General features: G+C 43.0%; 1 protein-coding gene across 16 annotated transcripts in view; it reads left to right on the forward strand.

The window, feature by feature from the left end:
• The window catches only part of EPN1 (epsin 1), a 43,362-nt gene that overhangs the window by 9,861 nt on the left and 5,636 nt on the right, over positions 1-27,865 (forward strand). For 4 of the 16 annotated variants that reach the window (XM_087946370.1, XM_026682383.2, XM_087946375.1 and 1 more), the window contains exons 2-9: positions 1,305-1,837; positions 4,217-4,466; positions 16,377-16,504; positions 22,187-22,258; positions 23,303-23,389; positions 24,255-24,513; positions 26,613-26,798; positions 26,982-27,080. In XM_087946370.1, the coding sequence (XP_087802496.1) occupies positions 1,610-1,837; positions 4,217-4,466; positions 16,377-16,504; positions 22,187-22,258; positions 23,303-23,389; positions 24,255-24,513; positions 26,613-26,798; positions 26,982-27,080 (1,309 nt within the window). In that variant the 5' untranslated portion in view covers positions 1,305-1,609. Of the gene's footprint in view, positions 1-1,304; positions 1,838-4,216; positions 4,467-16,376; positions 16,517-22,186; positions 22,259-23,302; positions 23,390-24,254; positions 24,514-26,612; positions 26,799-26,981; positions 27,081-27,865 lie in introns of all 16 variants that reach the window. The other 12 variants (XM_087946369.1, XM_026682379.2, XM_087946374.1 and 9 more) reach the window with 7 other exon arrangements.

Genomic DNA, 27,865 nt, shown 5'->3' on the forward strand with positions numbered 1-27,865 from the left:
ACCACAAGTTAATCTTTGAAGCAGGCCTGATTTTTTGCACTTCTCTTGATGCCCTTCTCTTGAGGACTTAAAGCTAGCTTGGGAGGGAACTTTTGGTTTGACCAAGTTCTTAAAGAAAGTCCTAAAGTAAGGGCCTTTAATCCAAAATTTGGATAATGTTCTGGGACCTTATTTTTGGATTCATGCAAATCATGCATAGGATTAGGGTCGATATCCTTCATTCCAGGCTTGGTGTTGTGGTGAAGGGGCTTGCCTGAAAACCAGGAGACTCTGAGTTGAGGTTTCACCTTGGACACTAAACCCGACTTCAGTCCACTGTGATGTCTCCTGTGGACGACAGCTCCTCCATGTCTTCCTCAGAGGCCTTGAGGGAGTATGAGAGCATTCCTGGCACATCTGGTAGTGCTGACCCTGGACTGCCGGCAGTACATGCCTTGTCTGGGGAGAGCTTGCAGGCCAATGAGGAAGAGGGGGAGGAGCTACCGGCCTTGTGGAGGCTAGAGTGTGCAGGGCAGAGGCGGAGATCTGCCAGATTGATGAAGAAAAGGCCCCACCCTTCTTAATGCGCTGCACTGGGAGGGGCTATTTAACACGGCAAATGGAGGGAGGTGTTGCTGGAAGCAATGTGTATGAGTCGTGGCCAGATGGTAGTTCGTTTCTGGGATTCCGCACTGGAGTTAATTCAGTTGTGGAGAGTGTTTATGTTTGGAGCAGCCGGTTATCAGTCGGGTGGACTAATTAGCCATTGCCTGGAAGGTTAGTCTGGAGCTTGTTCATGGCTAGCTTTGCTAAAAATGACCCCTTGAACTCTTAGCTTGGGAGTTCCTTTGACTTCTCCTTGCAAGCTCTGAAACCGGACCACCAGACTTGTTTACAAACCTCAGTGGAGGCCCCAGAGGAGATTTCGGCCGTTTATTTTTGGTACCTACCCAGGCAAAACCTTTATTTCCAAGGCTGTTTTAATTTTGACTGCAAGTTTGTTTTACTTTTGGTTATCTACTTGGTCACGAGCCAATTACTGTGCTAAGCTTGCAGCTGGGGGTTACCTGAAAACCTGAAATAGAACTGATGGGGGAACAGGCCGAATAAAGCTCTCTACACCAACCTTGGCGGGTGGGTGAGTGGGGGCAGCATAGCCACTCACTCTCAGTCCAGCCCACTTCACAGAATTGTTGTGAAAGGGGCGAAAGGGGAGGGAGGAATATTATGCATGTTCGCTGCCTTGAGTTACTTATAAAGTAATAAAAGTGGGATAGCAATTTAAATAAATCAATGTTAAAAGTTTTTCTCTCTTTCTTTTTCAGCTGTGTCTCGGAATGGCTGCGACGCCCAGATGGATGCTCAGAGAGTGCATGACCAGCTAGGGACTTCAGGCAAGTGGCACAGGAGCAGAAGTCGTGGCCTGCCTCTTGCGAAGCAAACTAGATTCCATTCAGACTGGATATGCAGGATTCACTGTCTTAAGCATTTGATTAAAAAACTTGATTTGCTTTAATCCGGGGAGCCCTTTTGGCTACCATTAGTCTGGCTTATTTCAAAGCCATCCACAGGAAGCTTAGAGTACAATACAAATTGGGTCTCTCCTATCCCCCACCCCACCATCACCACCATGTCGACGTCTTCGCTGCGCCGCCAGATGAAGAATATTGTACATAATTACTCTGAAGCCGAAATCAAGGTTCGTGAGGCTACATCAAATGACCCTTGGGGCCCATCTAGTTCTCTCATGTCTGAAATTGCCGATCTCACCTACAATGTGGTAGCCTTCTCAGAAATCATGAGCATGATCTGGAAGCGTCTCAACGATCATGGGAAAAATTGGCGTCATGTCTACAAGGTAAACAGGCACTGTCTCTTGTTCTTGCAAATATATACGTCTCTGGTAACGGTGCCATAATCATCCTGTTTTGATTTTTCACAGCTATTCACTGTTAAGTCTGTTTTATTCCATTCCCACACTGTTCCACAGATACCTTGTTAAGAAAGTGGAAAAGTTAATATGTATTATGATGTGCATTTTATTACAGAAGGCATGCTTCTTTGGGGACACACCACACAGTATTAAGAATGGATGTGTGCGTTGCAATCTGCATGCTTTATCCAAAAAGTCCACATACGTTAATTCATTCTCAAATACAGATTAATTCTCAAGCATGCAAATGGAGGGGCTCTTGATCAGCGGTAGAGAACCAACTTCTTATCCTGATATTCAAATTCAGGCCATTACATATTCAGGAAAAGCTGGAAAGATCTGAAACCTAGAAAGCTTCTAAACTACGGCTGGACACCTTTTGGTAGCCCAGGAGCTCAAGGCAGTCAAGCTTTAAAACGGAGTGATGGGATTCCATCGTGCAGGTAGTCCTCAACTTATGATCTCAATTAAGCCTGGATATTATGGTTGCAACTCATGCCTGTCATTTAAGTGGGTCATCATGTGACCACACCTGATTTTACAACTTTTTTTGTGCCGGTCATTAAGCGACCTTGTTGTTCAAGCGGCCATTTTTGCCAGAAACCAGATGTGATCACGGAACTTTGCAAGTCGCTAAGTGTGGGCTGGTTGCCAAATGCCTAAATGCAGTCATGGAACTGGGAGGGCCACTTCTCCATTGGAACTTACCACCTGGGTCATAAGTATCTTTTTGGGGGAAATCTCTCATAACATTGAATGGTTGCTAGGCGACCGATTGCAAACTACCTGTACAGGACTGAATTTGGAGAGAGTTTTACGGGGGTGGTTTTTTGATTTTTAATTAAAGCTTCCAAAATCAGTGTTCAGTCGAGCACAAAATTACGCTGATGTTTTTCAGCCTCATGTTCAGAAGGGTCTTCAAGATTGCAAGACAAGTTTCTCAGGGCTTGCCTGCAACGCTTTTGATATAGACCAGGGGTGTTAAACTTGATCGTGTCACATGACGCATATTGCGACATTTTTTGCCTTTGTGGAGTGTGGCCGGGGTGGGCGTGGCCTGCATGTGATGCATCTGGCCCGTGAGCCGCCAGTTTGACACCCCTGATGTGGACTATTGAATTAGATGGGCCAGTAACCTCTATTCCTTTACGTATCTCCTTTGAATATATGCAGCGCATTTGCTTAGCAAGGCCAAGTAAAAAATATAGCCCGAGTAAAGCTTTGTGAGCTATTTTCAGTCGAAGTTGAATGTCCTACGTTAAGTGGAGCATACAACAATTTTCATTAGATGGGGTAGGCAACCATTAACCCCTAGATGTGGATGGATTCTAAATAGCACCGACCATGATGGGAAACGTAGTATTGAAGAATGCCATTTTGCACAAAGAATGGGGAAGTTGGTGATTTGAGTTACAATTTTCTGAAACATTAGCCATCATGGGTAGAATAGTGGGAGAAGTAGACCAGCAACATTTGGAGGCATACAACTTGCCCAGATGTGTTTCTTCATATTTCCCCTCCTTTTTTTCCTCCTCCTGCTTCAGTTGTAGGAGACCTTGCTGTTTGCAAGATATATTATAGAGGAATCGGTGGTTATTGACAGCAAGTCAAGGCGTTGCAATTAGCTTTCTGATATTTGTTAGATCTGGTTCCCATCTGGATGAATCATTTGTTTATTATTCCTGTGTAAGTCTATGTTCTCTAAAATGCAGTGCAGGTACCTTCCAGAAACACAGAAAGCATGCAGGGTCTGTGCTCATCTCAGTCTGCCCTTTTATCATGACAATCCTTACCATATGTTGCTTTGGTTCTTTAAAATTATTTTTTCCACAAACGATGATGTCAGTATGATGGCCTTGTAATGTGGATCACTGGTTTTTATCACCTAGTTACCTGTGGAGTAGGAGTAGCTGAAAAAGAAAAAGCAACCAGCCCAAGGTTACTAATGAGATTCATCCTTGGCCTGCCTGGCTCTGCATTTTTACCATTGAATCATCAATTCATATAAATACTGGCAATTTTTTCATATAAAAACTGCCCCTTTTCTTTGACAGAACCTGCAAATTTGCATCCAGTTCAACCTGGGCCTCTGCTCTAAAAATATAAAGCTATCCAAGACATTTGGATAGTGAATTCCACCTATTACCATGTCTCCTACATGAAAACTTATTTACTTGACTTGATCCTTAGCATTCCCATAATTCTGCTTCCCAGGACCAACATTTCTCAGATTCTGATTTTCTGATTTTCACCTTTATCTTCATGAGAATGTCATGAGTTCTTTGCTTCTTGCATCTCTTCCAGGCTATGACACTTATGGAATACCTAATCAAGACAGGTTCAGAGAGGGTTGCACAGCAGTGTAAGGAGAACATATATGCCATCCAGACACTAAAGGATTTTCAGTACGTTGACCGGGATGGCAAAGATCAAGGGGTCAACGTGCGGGAGAAGGCCAAGCAGCTGGTGGCCCTCCTTAAAGACGATGAGCGTCTCAAAGAAGAGCGGGCCCATGCCCTCAAAACTAAGGAGAAGCTGGCCCAGACTGCAACCGGTAAGTGCTCTGGGCCTTGGTCTAGTTGACATCTACACCTCTCATCTCCAGGTGATTCTTCTTTGGTATAAAAAGATTATTTGGACTACTCCCTGTGTGTTTTAGCCTATATATTTCATAAGGTAGAACCACATTCCTTTGGATGATGGGAAGAATAATGATTAAATAGCAAAGCTGTCAATCATACATTGGACATGAGAAAGGAGATATATGTTCCTTTGAATTCACCATATTTAATTTAATTTGTATGTGGTCTCTAGGATGCTGCAGTCATCTTAAATCTTTGGGTAGAAGTGATAAAACAAGTATTCCTTGTTTAATGCCTTGTACAGGTTTTCCTCGACTTATAACTATAATTGACCCCACAATTATGGCCATAAGTCATGCTGGTGGTTAAGCAGGTCATCAATGTCATATTTTATGACATTTTTTTGTGGTAGTTGTTAAGCAGCTCACCATGCTAGTCAAGCAAATCAGTGGTCATTAATAGAATGATGTAGTCAGTAAACAAACCCATTTTCTGCAGTGAGGGTTTTTTTGCTTGAGACTGGAAGTAAGCACCCATTGTAAATCGTGGTCACATGACTGCAGGATGCTGCAAATGGCTGCAAATTTGGGCCAGTTGCTGAGCACCCAAAATGTGATCATGTGACCATGGGGAGTGGCTGTCAGAACTTCAAATCCAGGTCGTAAGTACCTTTTTAAGGGATTTGTTGTAACCTCAAATGGTTATTAAGAGAATGGTCGTAAGTTGAGGTCTATCTATACAGCATTCATGCACAGTTACAACAATGATGAAAAAGTAATTTTTTATCCTCACATATCACATACCAATCCTCACATTTACAACCTTTGCAGGTCTGTAAGCAAAGGAAAGCTGAGATAAGATTGTAAGCACAGTCACAATTTCACTTAGCAATCACTTCACTTAATGATCCAGTTGCTGGTCCCAGTTGTGGTCACTAAACAAGGACTACCTGTATAACGGCCCGAAGACCAGAGCCATCACCCAGAGCATTTTTAATTTCATTAAATTTCATTAATTTCTCTACTGTATATGGAAAAACAATGTGAGTATGATATAAATACTGTCATATTTAGCTTGGAGAAAAAGCATTAGACTAGAAATGGGGGACCAGATGAGTGTTGTTACACTTTCTGCATCAGCAAAAAACATGTCCTGACAACATCTGCAACCCCATTCCTATACAGCAGCCTTTCCCACTTCTGGTTTCCCCCAGTTCTAATATAATAGTCAAGGCAATGGAAATGAATACAGATATATGGCATGCTAACACTCTACAAAAATCTGAACTACTAGCAGTCAGAGCAAATTGGCGGTAGATAAGAGTTAATGAAATTCAAGGTGGGCTGGACTTAAATCTCATGTGGGTGCGAATCTCATGTGGACTCGTGAGTCATGACCTGCTGGATCCTTCCTTCCCGGCTCACCCTAGTCAATCTACCATGATAGAACCATAACTTCCAAAATTCCCATATTGTTTTAAAAGCTAGGTTCCAAACGGGAAGTTCCTGATGTGGTGAAGCACTGGACTTAGTTCTGGCTGTTTAGGTTCAGTTATGAGGATGTTTGAAAAATGTGAACCTGCTCCTTATCTGCAGTGCAACTTTGTTCATTTCGGGTTGAAGACAGCAAAAAGGGTGGTGTGGAAACATTTGTGTCTTGTCTTGATCGTGTTCATTTTTCTGAAGTTATACCTACAGAGAAAGGGCGCGCCCCTGATATAACTCTCACCAATTTGGCAGGTTGCCAGGCTCTGAGATTGAGTTACAGGCCTCCTTGATCTGCTGGTGCCCTTTCCCCATATCGATAACCTCTGGATCAAATTCTACCACATTTGTTTGCACAACATCTTGTGGGGCAGGTTCAGATTTTATTTTATTTTTGTGCAGCATTTGCTTCCTGGTGTAACCATTTCAGCAGAAATACAGGGAACTGGGGAATTGTTAGAGAGAATTCAGTAGAAAAAGGAAGGAGGGAATATCCACAGCCTCCCCCCCAACCCTAACCCCCAAATGGAGCTGCAGATAGACTTCTAACCATATCTGGCCAGAAGCATATCCCAAGCAATGGCCTGCAGTTAAATTCAACCCCCAACCTCATGATATGCGTAGTGTTAACACTCCTATACCCTTTGATTGAAGTACAATAGATAAAGGAAGATAAGAAAGTTGCCTTCAGCACTAATTCCTAAAACAAATCTATGAACAATAAAACTATAATGTCACTTAAGAGAGATATGAAAGAGCAAGTCCTATTGAATTCTTCAGAAGTGCTTCCCTCATAAATTAAGTTTCTTGCCTGGGTTTGTGGAAGTAGGAAAAAAACCACACGCCCTACCAACCTTTTGGACAATGGGAAAATGGTGCTTACATAGCAAAGTTGTCAGTCATACGTCAGGTATCAGAAAAGAGAGAAATTTTCCCTTGAGTTCACCGTATTTAATTTGTCTGTGTATTTTGGTCTCTAGATACTGCAGTCACCTTTAATTCTTTGGGTAGCAATGGGACGATAGACACAGCCATTCCTGGAGCAGTCTTAATGTCATAAAACATCTTTGTTTCTCCTTTTATATGGAAAAACAATGATGCCTCTGTATGTGGTATAAATATTGTCATCTTATGTTTAGTTTGGAGAAGATAAAAGAATTTGAATGCAGAGAATCTCCGGGTTACAAGTGTTCCCTTAGCGAATGTTCAAAGTTACGCAATCAGTGCCCCTAGTGTTTACGAACAAGTCTCGAAACTACGAATCTTGCAGCACCACAGCAGTTGTTCACCCTTACAAACAACCACAGAGTCCCTGTGACATTCGTCCTGCACTTTGCTGGCCAAAGTGGAGGTTCGGAGGGGCGCGCCCGCCCCTCCGACGCTCCATTTAGGCCTGTGCAAGCATCGCCTGGCAATTCGCCAGCCAAAACAGAGCTGTACTTAGGCCTGCGCAGGCCAAAATGGAGCTGCAGAAGGTGATATGCAGCTGAGAGGCTGGAGGGGGGACTACTTGCTAGATCTTCGCATGGTAAGTGACCTGGGACAGCAGGTTGGGGAGGGGGAAGCAATTGTGGGGAGCATGAGGTATTTCAGTAGGGTGGGGAGGCCTTTTCCAGCAGGTGGCCTGTTCTATCACTGCCCCTCCCCACATGGCCTGCCCCACCCTGAAATTCCCATGTGCACTTAACAAGCCGTACATTCGATTAGCAATATGTGGGTGAAAGGAGGGAATGATTGCATTCAAGGTACAAGATTCACTTCCACAAATCCTTGGGTTACGAATGGAAAGGGCAGGCTCCATTATATTTGTAACTCAAGGACTACCTGTAGTAATCAATGTATATTAAGGCTCTCTATCTCTGGAGCCCAAATAGGAGAAAGTAGAAAATATTTTAAAAGTAATTCTTATTTTAAATAAATCCATTTGGATGACCTTAGTTTTTTAGTTGAGTGTATAGATGCTAAACCAAGAATTCTCATATTCTGGGTCAAGTTTATTTTTCTTCTTACTCCCATTTCTTATTAGAGATTGGTTCTTATGTGTCAGGTGAGAAAGACCAACATCCAATGAAACTGATTTATTGCTAAAAAGCTTAAGCACAGGAATCTCCTCAACTAAAGCTTGGCACCTCTATGAAGTTGAAAAAAAGTCAGCGGAATTCAAGGGAGGTTGGATTTAGTCTGCTGGTGGCTACTTAGGAAATTAGGCTAATCCCTCTTTTAACTCCGCCCCCAGATTCTATGATTCCTTCTCCTACACTATGAATGGCAGTAATACTGTATTCTTTTGTTATAGGATACTATTTTGAAATTATATTTGATTTTTTTTGCATGGTATTTTTATGCAAAAAGAAATAAATTTGTTTAAAAATTACTTGTTTTATCAAAAATGTCAATTCAGTTGTGTCATTTGGTTTACAAAATTTAAAATTGAAATTTCTAACACAAATTGCAGAATTTCTCATTTCTGCATTGCATAATGAATTGTTGATCACTGGGAAATAGTTACAAGGTACTGACTACCAATTTCTCATTTTTGGAAATACTTCTCTTTATCACTGATGGCTTGGCTTGTAGTTATGTGCTAGCGAAGTTCAGTAATTATTTTAGACACCTATCTTTCATAATGGAAATGTTTTTATTAGCTAGTAAGTAAAAAGCTTTTGTGTTAATAAAAGTTAGCTTGAATCAAGAAAGTATCATGAAAGTTAGATATCTTTAGTTTCCACAGTATTTTTTTTCTATTACTGGAGAACAACTCACTGTGGTTTTATCAAAGTACTGCTGGGAATGTGAAGGCAACAAAATCATCTGGAAAAAAGTTGTGCAAAGATTCTATAACTGCTTCATTTGTTATACAATTTAAAATATAATTATTAAAAGTAGGTGATTGGTATTATTTTTTAAAAACAAACAAACAAATTATTTGCTTCAGGAAATGCATTTTATTTCTTAATTTTTTAATTTTAGTAATGGACTGTATAGTCTATAAGCATTCTGGGTGGCATACAGTAAAAACAGTTGTACAAATCAGACACACAATAAGAACAAAATCCTCACACAAAGCCCTGAAAAAAAGCAGGGATTAACAGACAATAAACTGGGAGGTCTAGTCTAATGTGGGGCCTGGGGAAGAGCCAGGATTTCAGAACTTTTTGAAACATGGCCAGGTTCTTTGGGGGAGGAAGGGTCAGACATAACTTGTTAAAAACAACTGATTTATGATTTCAGAGGAACACACTATGGCAAAGTTTGAGATTCCCTCATTGCTAAGTTTGTTTGGTTTTTAGCTTGGTGAGTTGTCAGACCCCAAACATTCTGGCTTATAAATTATAGTTTTTGGCATAACAATATCTGTGGATTGGGTCAGGAATAAATGTCTATGGAGATTCTCAGTCATCTAGGTCATGGTTGTCCCAAAGGTGCTTTTTCAAGAAGCAACTGGAGTTTCTGGTTTTTCTTTGAAGACATTTCACAGATGAACTTCTTGGATGAGAAGAAGCTTCTCATCCAAAAAGCTTCTTCAACTGTGACTGGATGGTAGGGAATGGAAGGATTTATACTGTCTGCAAGGAGTATAAATCCTCCTTTCCCCACCATCCACTCAGAGCTGAAGAAGCTTTTTGGATGAGAAGCGAAATGTCTTCGAAGAAAAACAAGAAAGACCATTTGCCTCTTGAAAAAGCACCTTTGGGATAGGTCAGGATAAGCCTGTTAATATACCATATAAACTACCACTGTTTGCTGATATGTGTAGGATTTGGCACCTATGATCTTTTCTAGAGGGCTTTCCTATTAGTTGGTAAGGGTCTAGGACCATGATGGCAAACCTTTTCCACATTGCACGCTAAAAGTGCGCTCACGTGTGCGTGTTTGCGCACCTGCACCCATGATGCAATGTGCACGTGACTCTCCCTCCCCCTGCACATGCGTGCGACCCCATGCACGTGCCCCCCTCCCACCACACACCTATGCGCATGTACACACGTCTCCCACCTGACAATCAGCTGTCTGGTTGGGGGCGCATGCGCAGTGGGGCTATTCCAGGCAACCTCTCGTATGCCATTTCCAATAGGTTCGCCATTACAGGTCTAGGACAACTCACTGCGGCCTACTTGCTATGGGGCAACTTGCCATGGGACAAGAGTTACACATATGGAAGAGATGGTGAAATAGAATAATTAAAGAAACGATGCAAAAGGAGGGACAAAATAAAATGTTTAAATAATTAAATTGAGTTGTTGAATTGTCCTGCAGCGAGTTGTCCCGTGGCAAGTTGGCCGCGGTGAGTTGTCCCACAGCAAGTTTTCCCATTCCGAGTTTGTAAGATAGAAGTGTCAGTGGAGCCATGCTGTTTTTCCTTAGCAGGCAGTAACAGTTGACTTGGAGGTTTAGAAGTAATGGGGATTGGGCCATGGTGGGCAGTCTCAGCACATGGCGTTGCATGCTTCACATCACAATTCTTTTTCATAGCCTTTGTATAAAATTGATTTGCTTTTTTGCAGAGCCAGCTCGATGTCACTCGTGTCTAGGCGGGGGGAGGCTGGTCACCAAAAGTTACTTAATTTGAGATTGGGATAAGTTACCTTGGATAAGAGCCAATGTAACTTGGATGAGGAAATGGCAGTTCCTGAGAGGACTTCCCTTCTCTAAATAGTATATTATAGAAGTAGGGGGCAGATGGGAGTACTGTTTTTTTTTATTGGAAGGTACTGAGATAATTAAAATTATTTCAGCTTCATTTCTGATTAAGATCCTATTTGATTGCCCTCTGCGTATGGTTCATATGAGCTGGGCTTTTGCAAAAAGTGTGGCTGTTTGGAATTGTAGGGAACCAACTTTGTAACATGGCTTATCTTTCTTTGACCTTGCACTTTGGAACTACATTCACTGCTTTAAAGTTAATTAAACTAGTCAGTTGGTTTAAAAGAAAACATTCTGGATACAGGTAGTCCTTGACTTACAACAGTTTGTTTAGTGACCGTTCAAAGTTACAATGGCACTGAAAAAAAGTGACTTAGTGGGGGGGAAAAGAAGAAAAAAAGAGAACTACCGAAAACATGTGAGGAAATGATGATTGAACTAAATTTGATAGACATGTGGAGGAAATTAAACCCTGAGAAAAAGCAATTTACATTTTACTCTAATCCTCACCATTCTTGGACACGAATTGATATGGTGTGGATGAATGGTGAGTTAGTAAATGAATTAAAAGAGATTGAAATTTTACCAAAAGAATGGGCAGATCACAATCCGATTCAGATAGTGTGGAAAGGTAGGAAGAAACCAAGGAAAAGGTGGACCCTAAATACACAGCTAATTAAAGAGAAAGAATTTATGAATAGACTTGAGGAGGAATTAGATTATTTTTTAAAAGAAAATAATAATGAGGCAACTACGAAACAGAATATTTGGGATACAATGAAGGCAATAATAAGAGGCACAATGATATCATATACCGCTAAAAGAAATAAAGAAAAATATGCCCAACAAAATAAATTAGAACAAAGAATCAAAGAATTAGAAATTCAGCTGCAAAACACCCCAAAAGATTGTAAATTGAAAAAACAGATGATAATAACTAAACATAAATTAAATTTAATCAAACAAGAAGGAATGGTTTCAAAGTTGAATACAGCTAGACAGATATTTTTTGAACAGGCCAATAAACCAGGAAGGTGGTTGGCCTACAAACTTAAAAAAGAAAAACAAAAAAGATTGATCTACCAATTAATAGATGAGAACGGGGATGCCCAACAAGGAATAGAACAGAAAAAAGAAATTGCATGTAAATTTTTTGAAGATCTTTATAAAAAGGAGGAGGTAAATGAGGACATGATAAGAAACTATTTGGGTATTACTAAAGATAAAATAATCAAGGAGGAGATGAAGGAAATGTTAATTAGAGACATTACGTGGTCCGAGTTAAAAACAACAATAGAAAACCAAAAGAACAATAAAACCCCAGGACCCGATGGGATACCAGGGGAACTTTATAAGAAAATAGGAGAACAAATAGGACCTCTCATGGTGGAAGTATATAATGAGGTCCTACTAGCAGCAAGAATGCCGGATTCATGGAAGGAGACACTGATATCGCTGATTCTGAAAGAAGATTCAGATTTACGACTTATACAAAATTATAGACCAATTTCCCTGTTAAATATGATTATAAAATATTTACCACAATTATAGCAAATAGATTAAAAAAATATTGAATGAATATATACATAAAGATCAAAACGGATTTCTTCCCAATAGACAAATCAGGAATAATTTAAGAATAGTATTAAATGTTTTGGAATACTACGAAGCCCACACAGAAAAACAAATAGCCCTTGTATTCTTGGATGCACAGAAGACCTTTGACAATCTAAATTGGCAATTCCTAATCCAACAAATTCACAATATGAATTGAGGCACTAAATTTGAAAACATTGTGACTACAATTTATGAGTCACAAAAGGCGAATGTTATAATTAATGGAGAGTACACGCACTCAATAAAAATAGAGAAAGGAGTTAGGCAGAGGTGTCCACTATCTCCCCTGCTCTTCATATTATCTTTGGAAACATTGCTTACACGAATTAGACAGAATCCAGGAATAAAAGGACTACAAATTATAAAAGAAGAATATAAACTCCAATCCTTTGCAGATGATATGGTATTTTTCATAGAGGAACCAATTGAAACAGGTCAAGAACTATTGAAAGAGTTAGATCAATTTGGGAAAGTTGCAGGACTTAAAATTAATAAGGAAAAAATGAAATTAATAACTAAAAAATTAACAGAAAAACAAAAACTAAAATTGGAAAGGATAATGGGATTACAAATAGTAAAAAAAGTTAAATACTTAGTTAAATACTTAGGAATTTGATTGATGGCTCAATGCAAAACTCTAATGGAAAATAATTATAATAAATTATTACAGCAAGTCAAAAAAGATTTAGAGATATGGGTTAAGTTGCAAATCTCCTTATTAGGGAGAATTGCCACCATAAAAATGAACATTCTACCCAAATTTATTTACTTATTCCAAACAATACCAATAAAATTACATAAAAATTACTTTGTGGAACTAACAAGATAATCACCAAATTTATTTGGCAAGGGAAAAAAACGAGGATAAACCTAAAGGCAATGCAAGATATGAAGAGCAGGGGAGGTATGGCACTCTCAAATTGGGAATTATACTATAGTGTAGCCTCCTTACTTTGGTTGAAAGAGTGGGTAAATCTGTTGAATAAAAGAATCTTATTTCTAGAAGGCCATGACTTACAGAGGGGATGGCACTGGAAAAATCAAACAGAAGTATTTCCACAGACATATAATTAGAGATTCCTTATTGGCTAATTGGAACAAAAAAAAACATTATTTAAAAATCCCAATCTGGATCTCAACGATGGAGGTGATGATACATCCAAATAATCTAGATCTTAATAAAATGATAAAATACAAAGACCTTCTTAATGCGCAAGGAACTTTAAAATCATGGCAAGATCTCCAAGAACAAGGGCTAAAAGTAGACCGGTGGGCTTATTTGCAAATTCAAAATAGATATAGCCAGGGCAAGAAAATTTTTGGAATTCATGCTAAGCTACAACAATTAGATAAAATCCTATTAGGCCCAGATAAAAAAATATATAGCTAAATTTTATAATTATTTATTAGAGATAGAATTAGAAGAGGAAGTAGTCAAAGGCAACATGATAGCTTGGAGTAGAAACATAGGACATAGCATTACATTATTAGAATGGGAAAAGTTCTGGACAAGGAATAATAAAATTACAAAATCAGCAACATATAAAGAAAATCCCTATAAAATGTTTTATAGATGGCATCTCTTGCCCTCGAGAATTGCGAAAATGTCTCCTAACATGAATCCGAATTGCTGGAAATGTAAAAAGAAACACGGAACATTCTTTCATGTGTGGTGGTACTGCACCAAAGCCCAAAGATACCGGCATAGAATAAAAAAATGGTTAGGGGAAATAACGGTGGAGCAAATTGAATTAAAACCAGAATTATTCTTATTGGGGATATTAATAGACAAATTTCTAAAAAAGTCAAATATATAATACTGCACATTCTTACTGCAGCTAGAATAACCTTTGCACAGTGTTGGAAACAAGCAGATATCCCAACAGAGGAAATGGTCATTCAGAAAATAACAGCCTGTGCAGAGATGGATAAGTTAACCTTAGCACTTAAGGAAAAAGAAACATCAGAATATTATAGAAGCTGGGAATGCTGGTATAACTGGATAGAACAAAAATAGAAAATATATTAGTAAACAATGTAAAATGTAAAAGAGGTAGTAATCATATACTCGCAATAAGAAGTATTTGTAAATATATCACCAATATTGATAACAAACAAGGAACCATAGACTGTCGATAATAAAATTGCTAGTTTTTAATCGTTTTTTTCCTTTTTCCTTTTTTTCTGTGTGTTGTGTATGAGTTCGTTTGACATTTTAGTTGTATAATTAATAAAGTTTGTTTAAAAAGAAAAAAAGAAAAAAAAGTGACTTATGAACATTTTTCACACCTACATCCATTGAGGTACCCCTGTGGTCATGTGATCAAAATTCAGACTCTTGGCAAGTGACTCCTACTTACGACGGTTGCAGTGTGATCACCCTTTTGCGAGTTTCTGACAAGCAAAATCAGTGGAGAAGCCAGATTCACTTAACAGCCATGTCACTAACTTAACAACTGCAGTGATTCACTTAATAACTGTGGGAAGAAATGTCATTAAAAAGTGGGGTAAAACTCACTTAAACAATTACCTTGTTTAGCAACATAAATTTGAGGCTCAATTGTGGTTGTAAGTCAAGGACTATCTGTAATTTCAGGAGGAGAAATACATATAAAAACCTACACGAGTTCCAGCTTTTCTGTTCTATTACATCTTTCCCTATTTTTTATTAAAATAAAATAATTGTAGAGCCCATTGGCTTTCTGTGTATAAGCTAGAGTTAATTAGTGGACATTTTCATGCTGTTGATCAGCACTGTGTCTTTGAAATAGTGCTTTAAATTGCAATAAAGAACAGTTTAATCACCTCATTTCATTTTGAAGGAACCCCATCTGGGAGATGGGACTCTGGATAGCTCATAGGGCCTGAATATCGAAATGACTGCTTGTTTCCAGTCATTTCTGCCCACAAAATACATTCTGACAGAGTAGGTGCACTCCAGATCCCCTTCTATTAAATATTGTCCTCTTGGGAGACCAAGAAAATACGCTTTGTCCTCTTCTGGAACAGCATCCCGCCAGAGATAAGGATGGCTCCCTCTCTCCCAGGGTTCCAGAAAGCTTCAAAAATCTGGCTTTGGTCCTAAGACTGCAGTTGATATATCATTACTTGCCTAGGATCCCTGCCTTGTTTTGTTTCTGTTGTCTGTAAGATTGTTTTAGTCTGTACTGTCCATTTAGTTTAATGTTTTTATGGGGTTATTTTAAATAGTGGTGAAACTTAATGAAAAAAAATAAATCTTTGCCCTACTTCATCATTCCAGAAAGCCCCAGATAGATAATCCAGAAAATGACTGTTCATAGTAAGCTTGATGGCTGAAGAAAAATGTGAAGCAGAGTCTTTGAGTCTGTTCAGCCGTCTCTAGGGACCAGCTGCTTCAAGCCTGGAATTGCAGGATCTTGTTTGCACTGGATCCCAGATGGAATTCAAAACTTAGGAAACGGAGACATGCTGTACAACCCATACTGGGATTTGCTTAGTCTTGAAGGCTTTTTAGCTATTTCTGCAATTATGTTTCTTACTTCTTCTGTTGTTTTGATTAGTGATTATCAATGTTAGATGATTTTAAGTATTTCCTCTGGACTCTGGATCATCTTGCTAACCTGCACTTCCGGCTCTGCAGCTGTAGGAGAAATGTAATGAACAAATCGTAAATGAAAATGTGGTACTTCATGAAAGTTACCACAATAGCGGTAGCACTTAGACTTATATTCCGCTTCACGGTGCTTTACAACTCTCTCTTAAGGCGTTTACAGAGCCAGCATATTGCCCCCAACGAATCCGGGTTCTCATTTTACCGAGAACCTTGGAAGGATGGAAGGCTGAGTCAACCTTGAGCCAGTCAGGATCGCACCCCTCGCAGTCAGCAGAATTAACCTGCAATACTGCACTCTAACCACTGCACCACCAGGGTACATAGATTTGCCGTAAAATTGATCAAGTTCTGATGCTAAAGGCAATCCCAGATAAGGACGGAGCGAGAGGCTGTGTATTTGCATTTGTTCAGGAGAAATATCTTATCGATCGTCATCTCCTTTCTGCAACGTCATCCATACAGATTTGCTTTGGTCCTTCAACTGAGGTTGGAAAGATCTTCATTCTGGACCAACCGTCTCCTGTCCTGTTCTCCTTTTTCAGCTTCTTCTGCTTCATCATCTTTGGCAAATGCCCCAGTAGAAGCAGAGCAAGCGTGGCCCCAGAGCAGCGGGGAAGAAGAGCTGCAGCTGCAGCTGGCACTGGCCATGAGTAAAGAGGAAGCGGAGCAGGTAAGCGCCAAGGTAAATCTGCCACTGGAGGCTCTTTGGATTCACAGAGGGGGGCAAAGAATCATTGATGGGATATAAAATACTGTATATTTCAATGGGGGGGGCTGTTATTTGGTGTGAAAATTCGCCTTTGAATCTATTGAAGCTTAAAAGAACTGTCACGTGGAAGAATATAAAACTTTATTAGATCAGGAATACTATTTTGATTTGGGGCCATTCTTCTTTTTCTCTGTAGGAAAAAACAACTACAGAAGTTTCCTCTCCCCACCTCAAAGTCTAGCTGGTTGAAAAATTGAGCAGCTGTAGACTTGCATAGGTTATTCTTCTAGCTCAATGGTCTCAACTTCATCACATTTAAGGGCTCTGGATTTCCACTCTCAGAATTCCACAGCCAGAATGTTGGTTGAGGGATTCTGGGAGTTGAAGTCCACACACTTGAAGTTGCTGAGGTTGAGGAACATGGCTACAGGCCATGAAGAGAATCAGAGATAGAGCCTGCAGGCTTTAAAATTTGTTCCCTTATTTATTTTCCACCCTGGAGAGTGATGTTGTGGACTTTGCATTAAATCTAATCTCAAAACATAGCCTGATCTCACTTCCTTTTATAATTTTCTGATTGTAAATGTAACCCCACCTGAGTAACATCGGAAGCTCTAAGAAGGCTCCCTTTGTGTGTAGGACAGCTAGGCAGACTAAGATAGCAGCCAATGATTCCTCCCAGGCTCTGTGCAGAGGCCCTCCCTCTTTAGGTCTCGTACCTGAAGGATTGCCTTTCCTCACCTCTCTGTTTAGGCAGGAGTCCTCAACCCCACCACTGCGCCCCAGTACTGGGCCGTGGCTCTTTCAGAACTGGGCCATGCAAGCAGCAGGCAAGCTCCATTTGCACAAGGGCCTGCCTTTTCGCCTGTGCAAATGAAGCTGTGCCCCCAAGTGTGTGTGCATGCCTGCCACTCACACGGAACCATTTCCTGTCTGCCCCCCCGCCGCTGGTCTGTATAGCCAGAAAGGTTGGGGACCACTGTGCTTAGGCACTTGAGATCATTTTTAAAGTTCCACCACCACCACCTCTGATGAGAAAAAAAGGTTTATGAATGGTAAACCCCAGGTATTCAATGACTCACCTCCTTTTGATGGTTGTTCAGTGCCAAAAAATAAATACAGGTGTTCTTTTTGCTACAACAGTAATTGGGATCTAAATTCCTGCCACTGAATGAACAGTCATAAAGTACAATATCACTTTACCTCATCGTTCAGCAATGAGAATCCCAGCAGTTCCCATTGTTAATAGAATCCCAAAGTTCGTTAGGCAAGGACCCACCCCAATCCAAGGCATTCCTGGCTTGGCCCCTCCCAGCCCTGAGCCTTAGTAACCGAAGGGACTGCCCCTTTGGCTCCCCCACCACCTATCTCCCCCCCATCTCTGCCGTTTTTGGCCACCCTACAGTCCACCACCTGGGAGGAAAGCCAGCTGTGATTTGGACAAGGCTGCATGTGGCCCTGGGAAGAAAGCCTAGCACGGCCAGCAGCTACATCATGAAGGGCCAGGCCAGATGCGCCTTGTCAACAGTGGATTGAAGAAGTGGATGGGGAAGGCCAGCTGGGAGCAGCGGAGCTGGCAGGGTGAGGGGAATGCAGGCTGGCAGGCTAAATGGAGCCCAGGGCCTGCAGAACCCAGAGTGGCAGGACCAACAGAGCTGGTGGAGGGCAGGGCAGCCAAAATGGCAGAGATGGTGCCAAGAGAATAGGTAGGGAGGAGTTGAAAAGCACCCTTCCAGTTATTTGTTGGTGGTGGTCTACAAAGTCCCTGAATTTTGGTCACATAATCACAGCAGGGGCAGTGGAATGGCCGTATCTTTGGGGACTGGGCAATAACATTCACTCACTGCTGTTGTAATTTCAAACGGTTGCTGATCTTCAACTTTGTTTCCACTGTATTATGCTGCTGCTTTATCAGCAATGATTAATTACTTTCAATTCTGCTGTGCATTTGTTGCCCTATTTTTTAATTCAAAAATTAAAAAGCTTAAAAAGATGATAGTGAGGAAGTCTCTGGTTTTAATCATTTAAAGGTTTTAAAAGGGTAAATTAATTTTATTTTGTTTTCTGAAGGCTATTTTAATCAGCTTGGATTCAGTTTGAATAATCAAATGGATTTTATGCATTGATTTTTCAGATCAGATCAGTTTAGAAAATTGATTTGAAATTGCCTTCAAATCAAATGATTTGAGTTGAAGCTGTCACATAGGCTGATGCTGAAGGGGCTTAAAAGGGCTCTTAGGTAAATGGCCAGTGCCCAATTGAATGACAACTGCACCAAAAAGCAGCAGTAGAATGTATGTGTGTGTCACTAATTAATCAAAAAGAGCCAAAAATCATAAGGTTTAGGGGGCCTTTTTTCAACCCAGGTTCTGACAGATGCTTTGGTTTAAAAGTTTATCATCTCAGAACATGGATCATGTGGCCTTGGGCTGATAGTTGCGGTAGATTGCAATGTCTAGAGGGAGTCCGATTTGAGGAAGAAATATTTTTTTAAAATAGGCTGTTTTATTAGGCAGCTTTCCCTCATCTGATGCCTTCCAGATGTGTTGGACTGTAGCTCTCATATTATGGCTTCGTGTTATGTGCAGAACAGACTGATGCAGACTTGAAGCTGTTGAGAGTCATGGATCTGGTTTAACAATTATGCCTGCGGGATAGAGAGAGTTGTGGAAGGGGATTAATACTGCCAGTTCCTTCAGCTGTTGCTCCTCTTAAGAGTATGATCCCTGTTTAAAATGTCTTGACTGGAGCCAGCTAAGGAAGCTGAATGTTGATAGGGATTGTTCTGAGCATAATCGAGCTTTGAAGTAAGTATTTTGTAATGCATTTGGTCAAGATAAGGGATGAATTGCTGTCCAGAAATCTTCCAATGCCACTGGAAGTAAAGTCAGTCACGATAGTCTTCTGGATCAGCTTCAAGCGGTGGGATGGGCAGTATGGGGGTGTTCTGTCTCTCCTTCTTCCTCCGGGGCTGGTTCCAGTTTATATGGGTAGGGGAGGAGACCCCCAGCCTGTGGCTCCCCCTACATGGGGCTCAGTGCTTTCTTCTCTCCTGTTTAATGTCTGCATGAAGCCCCTGGGTGAGATCATCCTTTTATTTGGGGTGAGGTGTATCATAAGTGTACAGATGACACCCAGCTATATATCTCCACTCTGGGCCATCTGAGCGATGCTGTGGAGGTCTTATTGATGTTGGGAGACTGGATGGAGAGCAATAAACTTTGGCTCAACCCTAGTGACTTTAGGTTTTAGGATCCCCTTGTTCTGGGGACTTTCCATCACTTGTTCCAGATGGGATTACCCTGCCAAAGACAGATCCCATGCACAGTTTGGAGGTCTCCCTGGACTGGTGGCTCCCACTCAAGGAGGCAGCCACGGCTAGGAAGGCATTGTACAGCTTCATGTTGCATATCGGTGGCGCTGACTCCCATGGTCGGCTTGGGAAATTGTGGGAATTGAAGTTCACAAGTCTTAAAATTGCCGAGATTGGAAACTCCTGGTTTAACGATGCACTTTTATCTACCTTTCCTCTGTTGTAGTTTTCATAGCCCCTCCCTCTCCTAAGAAGCCTGCCTTCTCCACCAAATGGACCACTCTTGGGGAAAAAGATGCGCTCACGCACTCTGCCTAGGTGAAGCGAAGCCCCAGACTCTGTTGGTGATGATTAATTCTCCTCAGGACTTCTGCTGTCCAACCACTGTCTGTTTCCATCACTGAGCGGAGTGGCTGTTCCGGCACTTCCAACATGGCTCTCCAAGCATTCGCCTCCTTCCCAGTTGTCTGTGGAGATTCCCAATCTTCCAGGTCATAGTTGTCTCAAAGGTGCTTTTTTTCCTGAACTGATGAAGCTTCTTGGACGAGAAGTAAAACATTTTCTTCTTCTTCCTCAAGGAAAAAAGGAAAAGTCCAGTTGCCTTTTGAAGAAAGCACCTTTGAGACTCCTCCCTCAGGGCCCTCTTGTCAGCTCCTTTCTGTCCCTGTGGCTCTTTCCAGAGGAATTGGGTCCCCTGTGCTCACTCTCCTCCCCCAACAACCCCATCCCACTTTGTCCTCTTATTTTCAGCTCCTTGTTTATTTTTTGGCACTTCCTTCCCGTTTCCCTTGAAACCCCCCCCATGCCGCATTTCCTCCTCCTCCACCCTGTTGTTCATAAAGGGAAAGCAAATAAATTCTCACAGAGATATTAATTAAGATCTGTGCCATTGTGCTAGGTTTTTTAAAATTCTGTTTGCATTAAGGAAAGATGTCTAGGTAACAGGACCACACACACACACACACAGAGAGAGAGAGAGAGAGAGAGAGAGAAGTCTAGCCCATAGCATGGTCTATTTTCCCTCCTCTTGACCCCATCAGTTTTCCGCCTCTGTTATGTTTGTGTGAAAAAGTGATTCCTTTTTTATTTGAGGGCTTGGGACGATGTGATCAGGAAAGTTGGAAAGTTGGGATAGGGAGAAATATTTCTCCATAGAGCAGGGGTGTCCAACCTTGGCAACTTTAAGCCTGGAGGACTTCAACTCCCAGAAGTCCTCCAGGCTTAAAGTTGCCAAGGTTGGACACCCCTGCCATAGAGCTTGTGGAAGGAGATTTCCCTTCTCCTGTGCCTATAGATAGAAGGAGTGAATATTGGCCAACTTCTTCCCTCCTCCTCTCTTCTCACAGCTCACTTACCAAATCCAGTTTCTGATTCCCTGTAGCTACCAGCAGGCTGATGCTTCACAGACATGGAGACTCGCATAAAAATATGTCTTTCATCTCCCACAGAGAAGGCATCCCATTTTCTAGATACCATCAGGTTGTGGCCCTTGTTCCACTGTGTTGGAAAAGCATAGGGAGAGCTGACAGATGAGCATCACAGTTCTCTTGAACTTGGTTTCTTTATAGTCTGTTCATTTGAATTTCAGCCTTCTCTACCTGGTGTCTCTCTAGAGGGGTTGGATTTCAGTTCCCATCATTTATGGAAGTAGATGTCCATCATATGTGAACATACCTGATTGGGAAGGGTGATCCTGCCTAAAGGGTTGGAAAGTGATGGTATTTTACTGATTCTTGGACCTGTGCAGACATATTTTTCTACATATCATGATACAGTTCCAATACAATTTACTTTTGCTTACTAGAATACTACTTCAGGCTTGGAGTGCTTTTGAAATTTTTGTGAGGATGTTGAATTGTAATCAGGAAGAGAAGTTATACCTTGCAAGTATACCTAGCACTGGTTCAGCCAATTTTCAGGGAAATGGAATTACTCTATGTGGGTCCTTGGTGCTCTCTGAGCTTGGTTGTTATCTTGCAGTCATTTCATTACCCAACTAGGTAACATCATCACGGCTAGAAGGGGCTTTACACTGATAGTATTATCCTATTGGGTAATGAAATATCTGCAAGAAAACTGCCAAGCTCGGAGAGCACCAAGCACCCCACAGTTCAATCCTGAGGTATAAATATTCTTTCAGAAACTAAATACATTGGGCAGTTCAAAATCTGGGCGGTGATGGGCTAGTTGATCGGACTGGGCTTTTGCAACCCAATGTGGAAATAGTTTTGAGAATTGGAGACACCCTTCGTCTGTCTGTCTTCTCCTCCTTCCTCTCCATGTGTCAAACTCCATTCCATGCCTCTTATGTTGTGTTTCTTCCCTCCCAGCCCCCTGCAGTGGCCGACGAAGACCTACAGCTCCAGCTAGCCCTTAGCTTGAGCAAAGAGGAGCACGACAAGGTTAGACTGCTATCATGCCACCCCGCTCAGATCTTCCCGAAATAACCAACTAAACTACTTTCTTTGAGCTAGTCTTGACCTCTCACACTCTCCTAACTAACGTGGCATTCTCTGTCTCCCCAAGTCCCCACCCAAGCAGAGCGATGGCGGCAATCTCTCTTTCAGCTTTAGGCCTCACTTATTGTCCGCTTACCTGGTGAATTATCCATTCTTCAGTTGGCCAGTTTCCAAGTTTCTCCCAGGGAGAGGCTTGGTAAGAAAAACCGGTCAATCCAGGTATCTTAAGCTTGACCGAGCTATGCCTTGAACTCAGGCCTTCTAAACATTTGATGAGCGTCTGCAGAAGCTTGGACACAATGTCCTGGAAGAAAACGTACCTATGAGTTGGTGATGGGGAAAAGGGATCAGACGCTCAATTGAAAAAGAAGCCCATTTGGGACAAAGAGTCGGAATTCTTGATGTCTTTTCGGGTGTCTTTTCTCACCTCATCCGAAGGTGAAGTGGAAAGGCAAGAAAAAGAAGACCTTGAGCGTGTTATCTCTGGATTATGCTGGATTCATCCAGTAGATGAAAGATAAAACACTAGAAATTCAGCCCGTTTCAGCCAGCAGGAATCCCGGAGTGACAAGTTAACGCTGAGATTGCTGGGCACCTTGAGGGTCATATATTTAGTTTGGGGCCTGAGGGAGTTGTAATGTGAACAGAAGATGCTTCCGCTTGGACTCCACTTTTATGAAGTATTGGCAAAAGCAACCAAAATTCAGGATTCCAATTATTTGGGAGGAACTAGTTTGTTGGAGGGTTAGAACAGCGTCTTGCTCACTTCTCTCTCTCTCTCTCTCGGATGTTTTTTTTTTCCCCCCTGAAGATAACTTTTCAAAACAGAAACGGTAGCAGATGCTTCAAACTTGATCTGATACCTGGCCAAGCTGCTGCTCCATCTATATTCTGGCTCTTGCTCTCTCCTTGACAGAGGTGAGTAACCACCTGTCACTTTGTACTGCCTCCCTTAATGCCTCTGTCCTTTTCACAATCCTCTTACAGGAAGAGCGGATCCGACGCGGGGATGACCTTCGCCTCCAGATGGCCATTGAAGAGAGCAAAAAGGAGACAGTCCCCGCTAAGGAGGAGGTGAGGCTGGGAGCTGCCAACCGTGATAGTTAAACAGGGTCTCCCATGGAAAGGGGTGTAAAGTGGGTGGGAGGAGAGCAGCGTGAAGCAGCAAACAATTCCCTTTGTGCCCCGTGGGGTCAACTCCAAGAGGTATCTGGCCGGCAGTTTCTGAATGCTCAAGTAGAGGACCTGTCAGGCGCAAGTAACTACAGTGTGTCCCCCAAAATAAGCCTCAGCCTGTTTATGTTTGCACCTAATATAAGTCCTACTCCAAAAATAAAGCCTACTGAAGGGGGTGGGTGTGACCGTAATAGGAGGAGGAGGAGGAGGAGGCAAGCGCGCGCGGGCCAACAGTGTCTGGCAGCAGCTGCAGCCCTCACAATAGAGGTGAGTTAAGTATCTGTGCAAGCAGCAGGCAAAAGCAGAGACAGGCGATCCAGATGCACTGAGAAGATTGCGGGAAAGCCGAGTGGTGGCAGACCGGAGTTGTGGGCGGCTTGTCTTCAAGTCTCTCAACTTGCCTGCAGCCCACACAGGTTGTCAGAATCGCCTACCTTCCGCTCTGTGCCTTCCATTCTATGCAGTCTCAGAGTGTGCCGACCAAGGGACCGGTGAGCTGCAGCTGCTTCTGGATACCATCAGTCTCCATGCGCTTGTGTGTGCTGGGGGCAGGGCACCCAGGTGGGCTAATCACCCTGAATTTATGTTTCCCCCAAAAATAAGCCCTAGTGCTTATTTTGGGGCCCAAAAGAAAATAAGACTGGGTCTTATATTATGAACCAGGGAAAGGGAAGAAACCACTGGATGTTAAATGGAAAAGCGAAGGTGCGCTACAATTTTTCTCTTCCCCACTACAACCTTTCTTGCTTTCTCCGTCACCCAGTCATCCTTGATGGACCTTGCTGATGTCTTCACTGCTCCACCACCTGCTGATCCATGGGGCGCTCACGCTCCTCCTGCTGACCCTTGGGGTGGCGCTGCCACAGTTGCACCCACAGCTCGTACGGACCCGTGGGGACCCCCTGCTGCTGCAGCAGCCCCTGCAGGAGATCCATGGGGAACTTCTGCAGCGCCTCCGGTACCCCCTTCGGACCCCTGGGGAGCCCCCCCAGCTGCCACTGCTGACCCCTGGAAGGCCGAAGGTAAGATCCAGATCTGGGCGGGATCAGATGTTTGAAACGTTCTTCATCACCGTTACTTTTTAATGATGCCCTTGTGTGGGGTTCCTCTTCTGAAAAGATCTTTTAAGAAGAGGGGGTGAGCAACGTGGGGTTCCTCTGCATTTCATAAGACCCGTGGAGGAGGCTGTTTATGACAGCTGTCTCCTCTGCTACGAGCTGCTTGGTGGAGTGTAGAGAAAAGAGTGTGGAGCAGAGGTACATAACTATGGCAACTTCGCAACCTGTGGACTTCAACTCCCAGAACTCCGGGCTGGCTCAGGAATTCTGGGAGTTGAAGTCCACAGGTTGTAAAGTTGCCACACTTAGCCACCTCTGGTGTAGAGTAGAAAGTTGTGATAAAAAGAAAATGGGGGTATTAGAAACCATCCCATTTTTTTGGTTCTGTCGCCCCCTCCTGCTTCCTTTATCCCTTCCCAGCATGCAGCTTCCCACAGATTACCTTCCTGTGAATTGACCCTTTGCAGATTCAGACAGGCTGCCTGGGCCTTTTCAGACATGAAGGGTGCCGGGGGGGGAAACGTTTCAGTCAGGTCAGGTCAGCACCAGACTAGGTGAGCCCTTCTTTTAGGCCGTCTTCAATCCTAGGATGAAGGGCATTGTCGTTCCCAGGATTCCTCCTGGCTCTACAACCATGGCGTCCCTCTGCCTCTAATGAAGCGGTTCCCTGCGGTTTGCCCTAAAAGCCAATTCCCACACACAGTTTCTTTATCCATTGAAAGAAAGAGGCCTTAGAGGTGCAGCGCAGACCCTACTTAACTATCTTGATGACTGCCATGTTTGCTTAACGTCCGCCAGAAAATGTCAAAAAATCAGGTCCAGTCACATGATACCTTAGTTTACAACCACAGTTCGATTTTGATTGGGAGAACTACCTGGATTAAATCGGCAGTTCTTGTTTTTCCTAATAATTTCACAAATGAAATTTCTCTTTTTTTTAGAGCAAGCTCATGCTGGATTAATTTTTTTTTAAATCAATCTGTTCACTTTGACCCCAAGATCCTGGTTAGTCATTGCCTGTTCAGGCCTCTTTAACAAATATATTTTGTGCCAACACACATCCCTTTAATTTAATTACATTTATCTGCATTTGCTGTTTGAAGCCCATTTATCTCCAAAATGGGAGAAACCTCTTGATTTAACACCAAGCTCTGAAGCGTTTGCTGTCATCAGCAAACAGAGCCACTTCAGCACTTATCCCTCGTTCCAGATCATTGGAATATCAAATAAAAAGTGTTGGTCCCGGCACCTGTTGCTGGAGGGCAGATGCTTTGCACATCTTTGCACAACTGAGAATTGCTCATTTATTTTTACCACTTGTTTCATTTCTTTAACCAGTCCCTGAGCGTATCTACAGTCTTAACCCCATGGTAGCTGAATTTGCTCAAGATCAGGGGTCTCCAAACCTGTCAACTTGAAGACCTGGGGACTTCAATTCCCAGAATTCATGCTGGCTGAGGAATTCTGGGAGTAGAAGTCTGCAAGTCTCCAGGTTGCTATGCTTGAAGGCTCATGCTCAAGACCCTTGGCGAGGGATTTTTGAAAACCCAAGTGCACAGTATCTCTTAGATAGCTTGTCCACACACTTGTCCCCACTGTCCCAAAACTCCAAAAGGTTCAGAGGATCGCTCACTTTTTGGAAGCCACGTTGGCTTATTTTTAATTACTACTTTTTCTTTTCCGCGAGCCCCTTCTAGTCCAGCACCAATCTATCTAACAGGGAAGGCCATTCCCTCCGCTTGCGTTAGGAACCCCTTTGCAGTTTGACCAATGGAATTCATGCTCTCCTCTACTGCCATTCAGAACGCAGAAGAGCAGCGTCGGGAGAGATCTGGAAGGTCTTCAAACCTCTGTCTGCTCAAGCAGGAGACCTGCCCATTTTGGACAAACGTCTGTTCGGTCTCTTCTTTAAAACTTCCACCGACTGAGCATTATTTTGGCCACCTCCCCTCTCAAAACCCTGCTGCGTTCGTTCCCCTTGTCCGCTCGGATCCAAACAGGCCGTCACTGCTAGACAGGCAGTTCTTGAATTCCACCTCTGGCACGGTTCGTTTTCTTCCCAGGTGGGACTTCTGTGGGGCCTGCAACAGCACCGCCCACAGACCCGTGGTCCTCCAGCACGGTCCCCACATCCCAAGGACAGCCTCCTCCTCCTGCTCCTCCTCCTCCTGATCCTTGGACTCCAGCGTCCACTTTTTCAGATCCCTGGGGGGGCTCCCCTTCTAAGCCTAGCACCAATGGCATGGCAGGTAAGGATGAAGGGAACAGGAGGGGCTTGGGGACCAAGTGCCGGGGGAGGGCCCAGCATATTTCTCACTGGGTCAGCTGAAAGGGAAGGACGCCTACTTCAGACTTGGAGTCGTGGGCCTTTTGCCTGCTCCCAGCTAATCCTTCTCCCCCTTCCTCCCTCTTGTGCCCTGTTCCTCTCCTAGCTGTCAGAGGCTTTGAGCAGTTTGATGACAGGGACAGGGATGAATTCTCTGATTTTGACAGCCTGCGCCCAGCACTGCCCAAATCTGGAAGCAGCACAGGTCAGCCTTGCTACCCCCCCCCCCACTTCCCTTTCCTAGGCATGGTTCCTAGTGCTTCACCCCAGTGTGTTTTTCAGTCTTGGCAGCCTGAAGATGTATGGACTTCAACTCCATGGCTGCCTGGGGATTTCTGGGAATTGAAGTCCGTGCATCTTCAGGTTTGCCCTGCTTGAGAAACACAGCTCTTACCTCCCTTTCCTCTAACCTGTCCAGGCCTGTGGTTTGTGGACTAGATGATCTCTAGCTCCCTTGGCATGGGAGGGAATTTTGCATGCTCCTCCCTTTGATTCTCTCCCTCCCTATCTCCTCTAATCTTGTTTGGACAGTGGCTTTCCAAACTGCTGTGTTTTTGGGGACTATAAGACGCTCCTGACCATAAGAAGCACCTAGCTTTTGGGGAGGAAAACAAGAAAAAAAACACACCTGCCTCTGCCTCCCGTCGGTTTGCCTCCTTGCAGCAAACAGCAAACAGCCTGATCAATTTCAGCACAGCTTGATTTATCACAAGCAACTGATTGACGGTTGGATTGGCCTCCCGGAATACCGCCAATCAGCTGTTCCAGGCTGCAGGGATCGCTACCACCCATCGGCGGCGCTGCCTATTGCTGTCCCACTTTCTGTCTCCGTGCACCCCATTTTTGGCCTGTTCCAGCAGTCCCCACCACTTGGAGCGGGCCGAAAATGGGGCGCACGGAGGTGGCGATGGGTGGCGGCGATCCCCGTAGCCTGGAACAGCTGATCGGCGGTATTCTGGGCGGCTGATCCAACCGCCAATCAGCTGCTCA

Source organism: Notechis scutatus, chromosome Z (assembly GCF_049901735.1).
Source record: "Notechis scutatus isolate UNSWTSFEM ecotype Mainland chromosome Z, rNotScu1.2, whole genome shotgun sequence".
In the NCBI taxonomy this organism is placed as follows: domain Eukaryota; kingdom Metazoa; phylum Chordata; class Lepidosauria; order Squamata; family Elapidae; genus Notechis; species Notechis scutatus.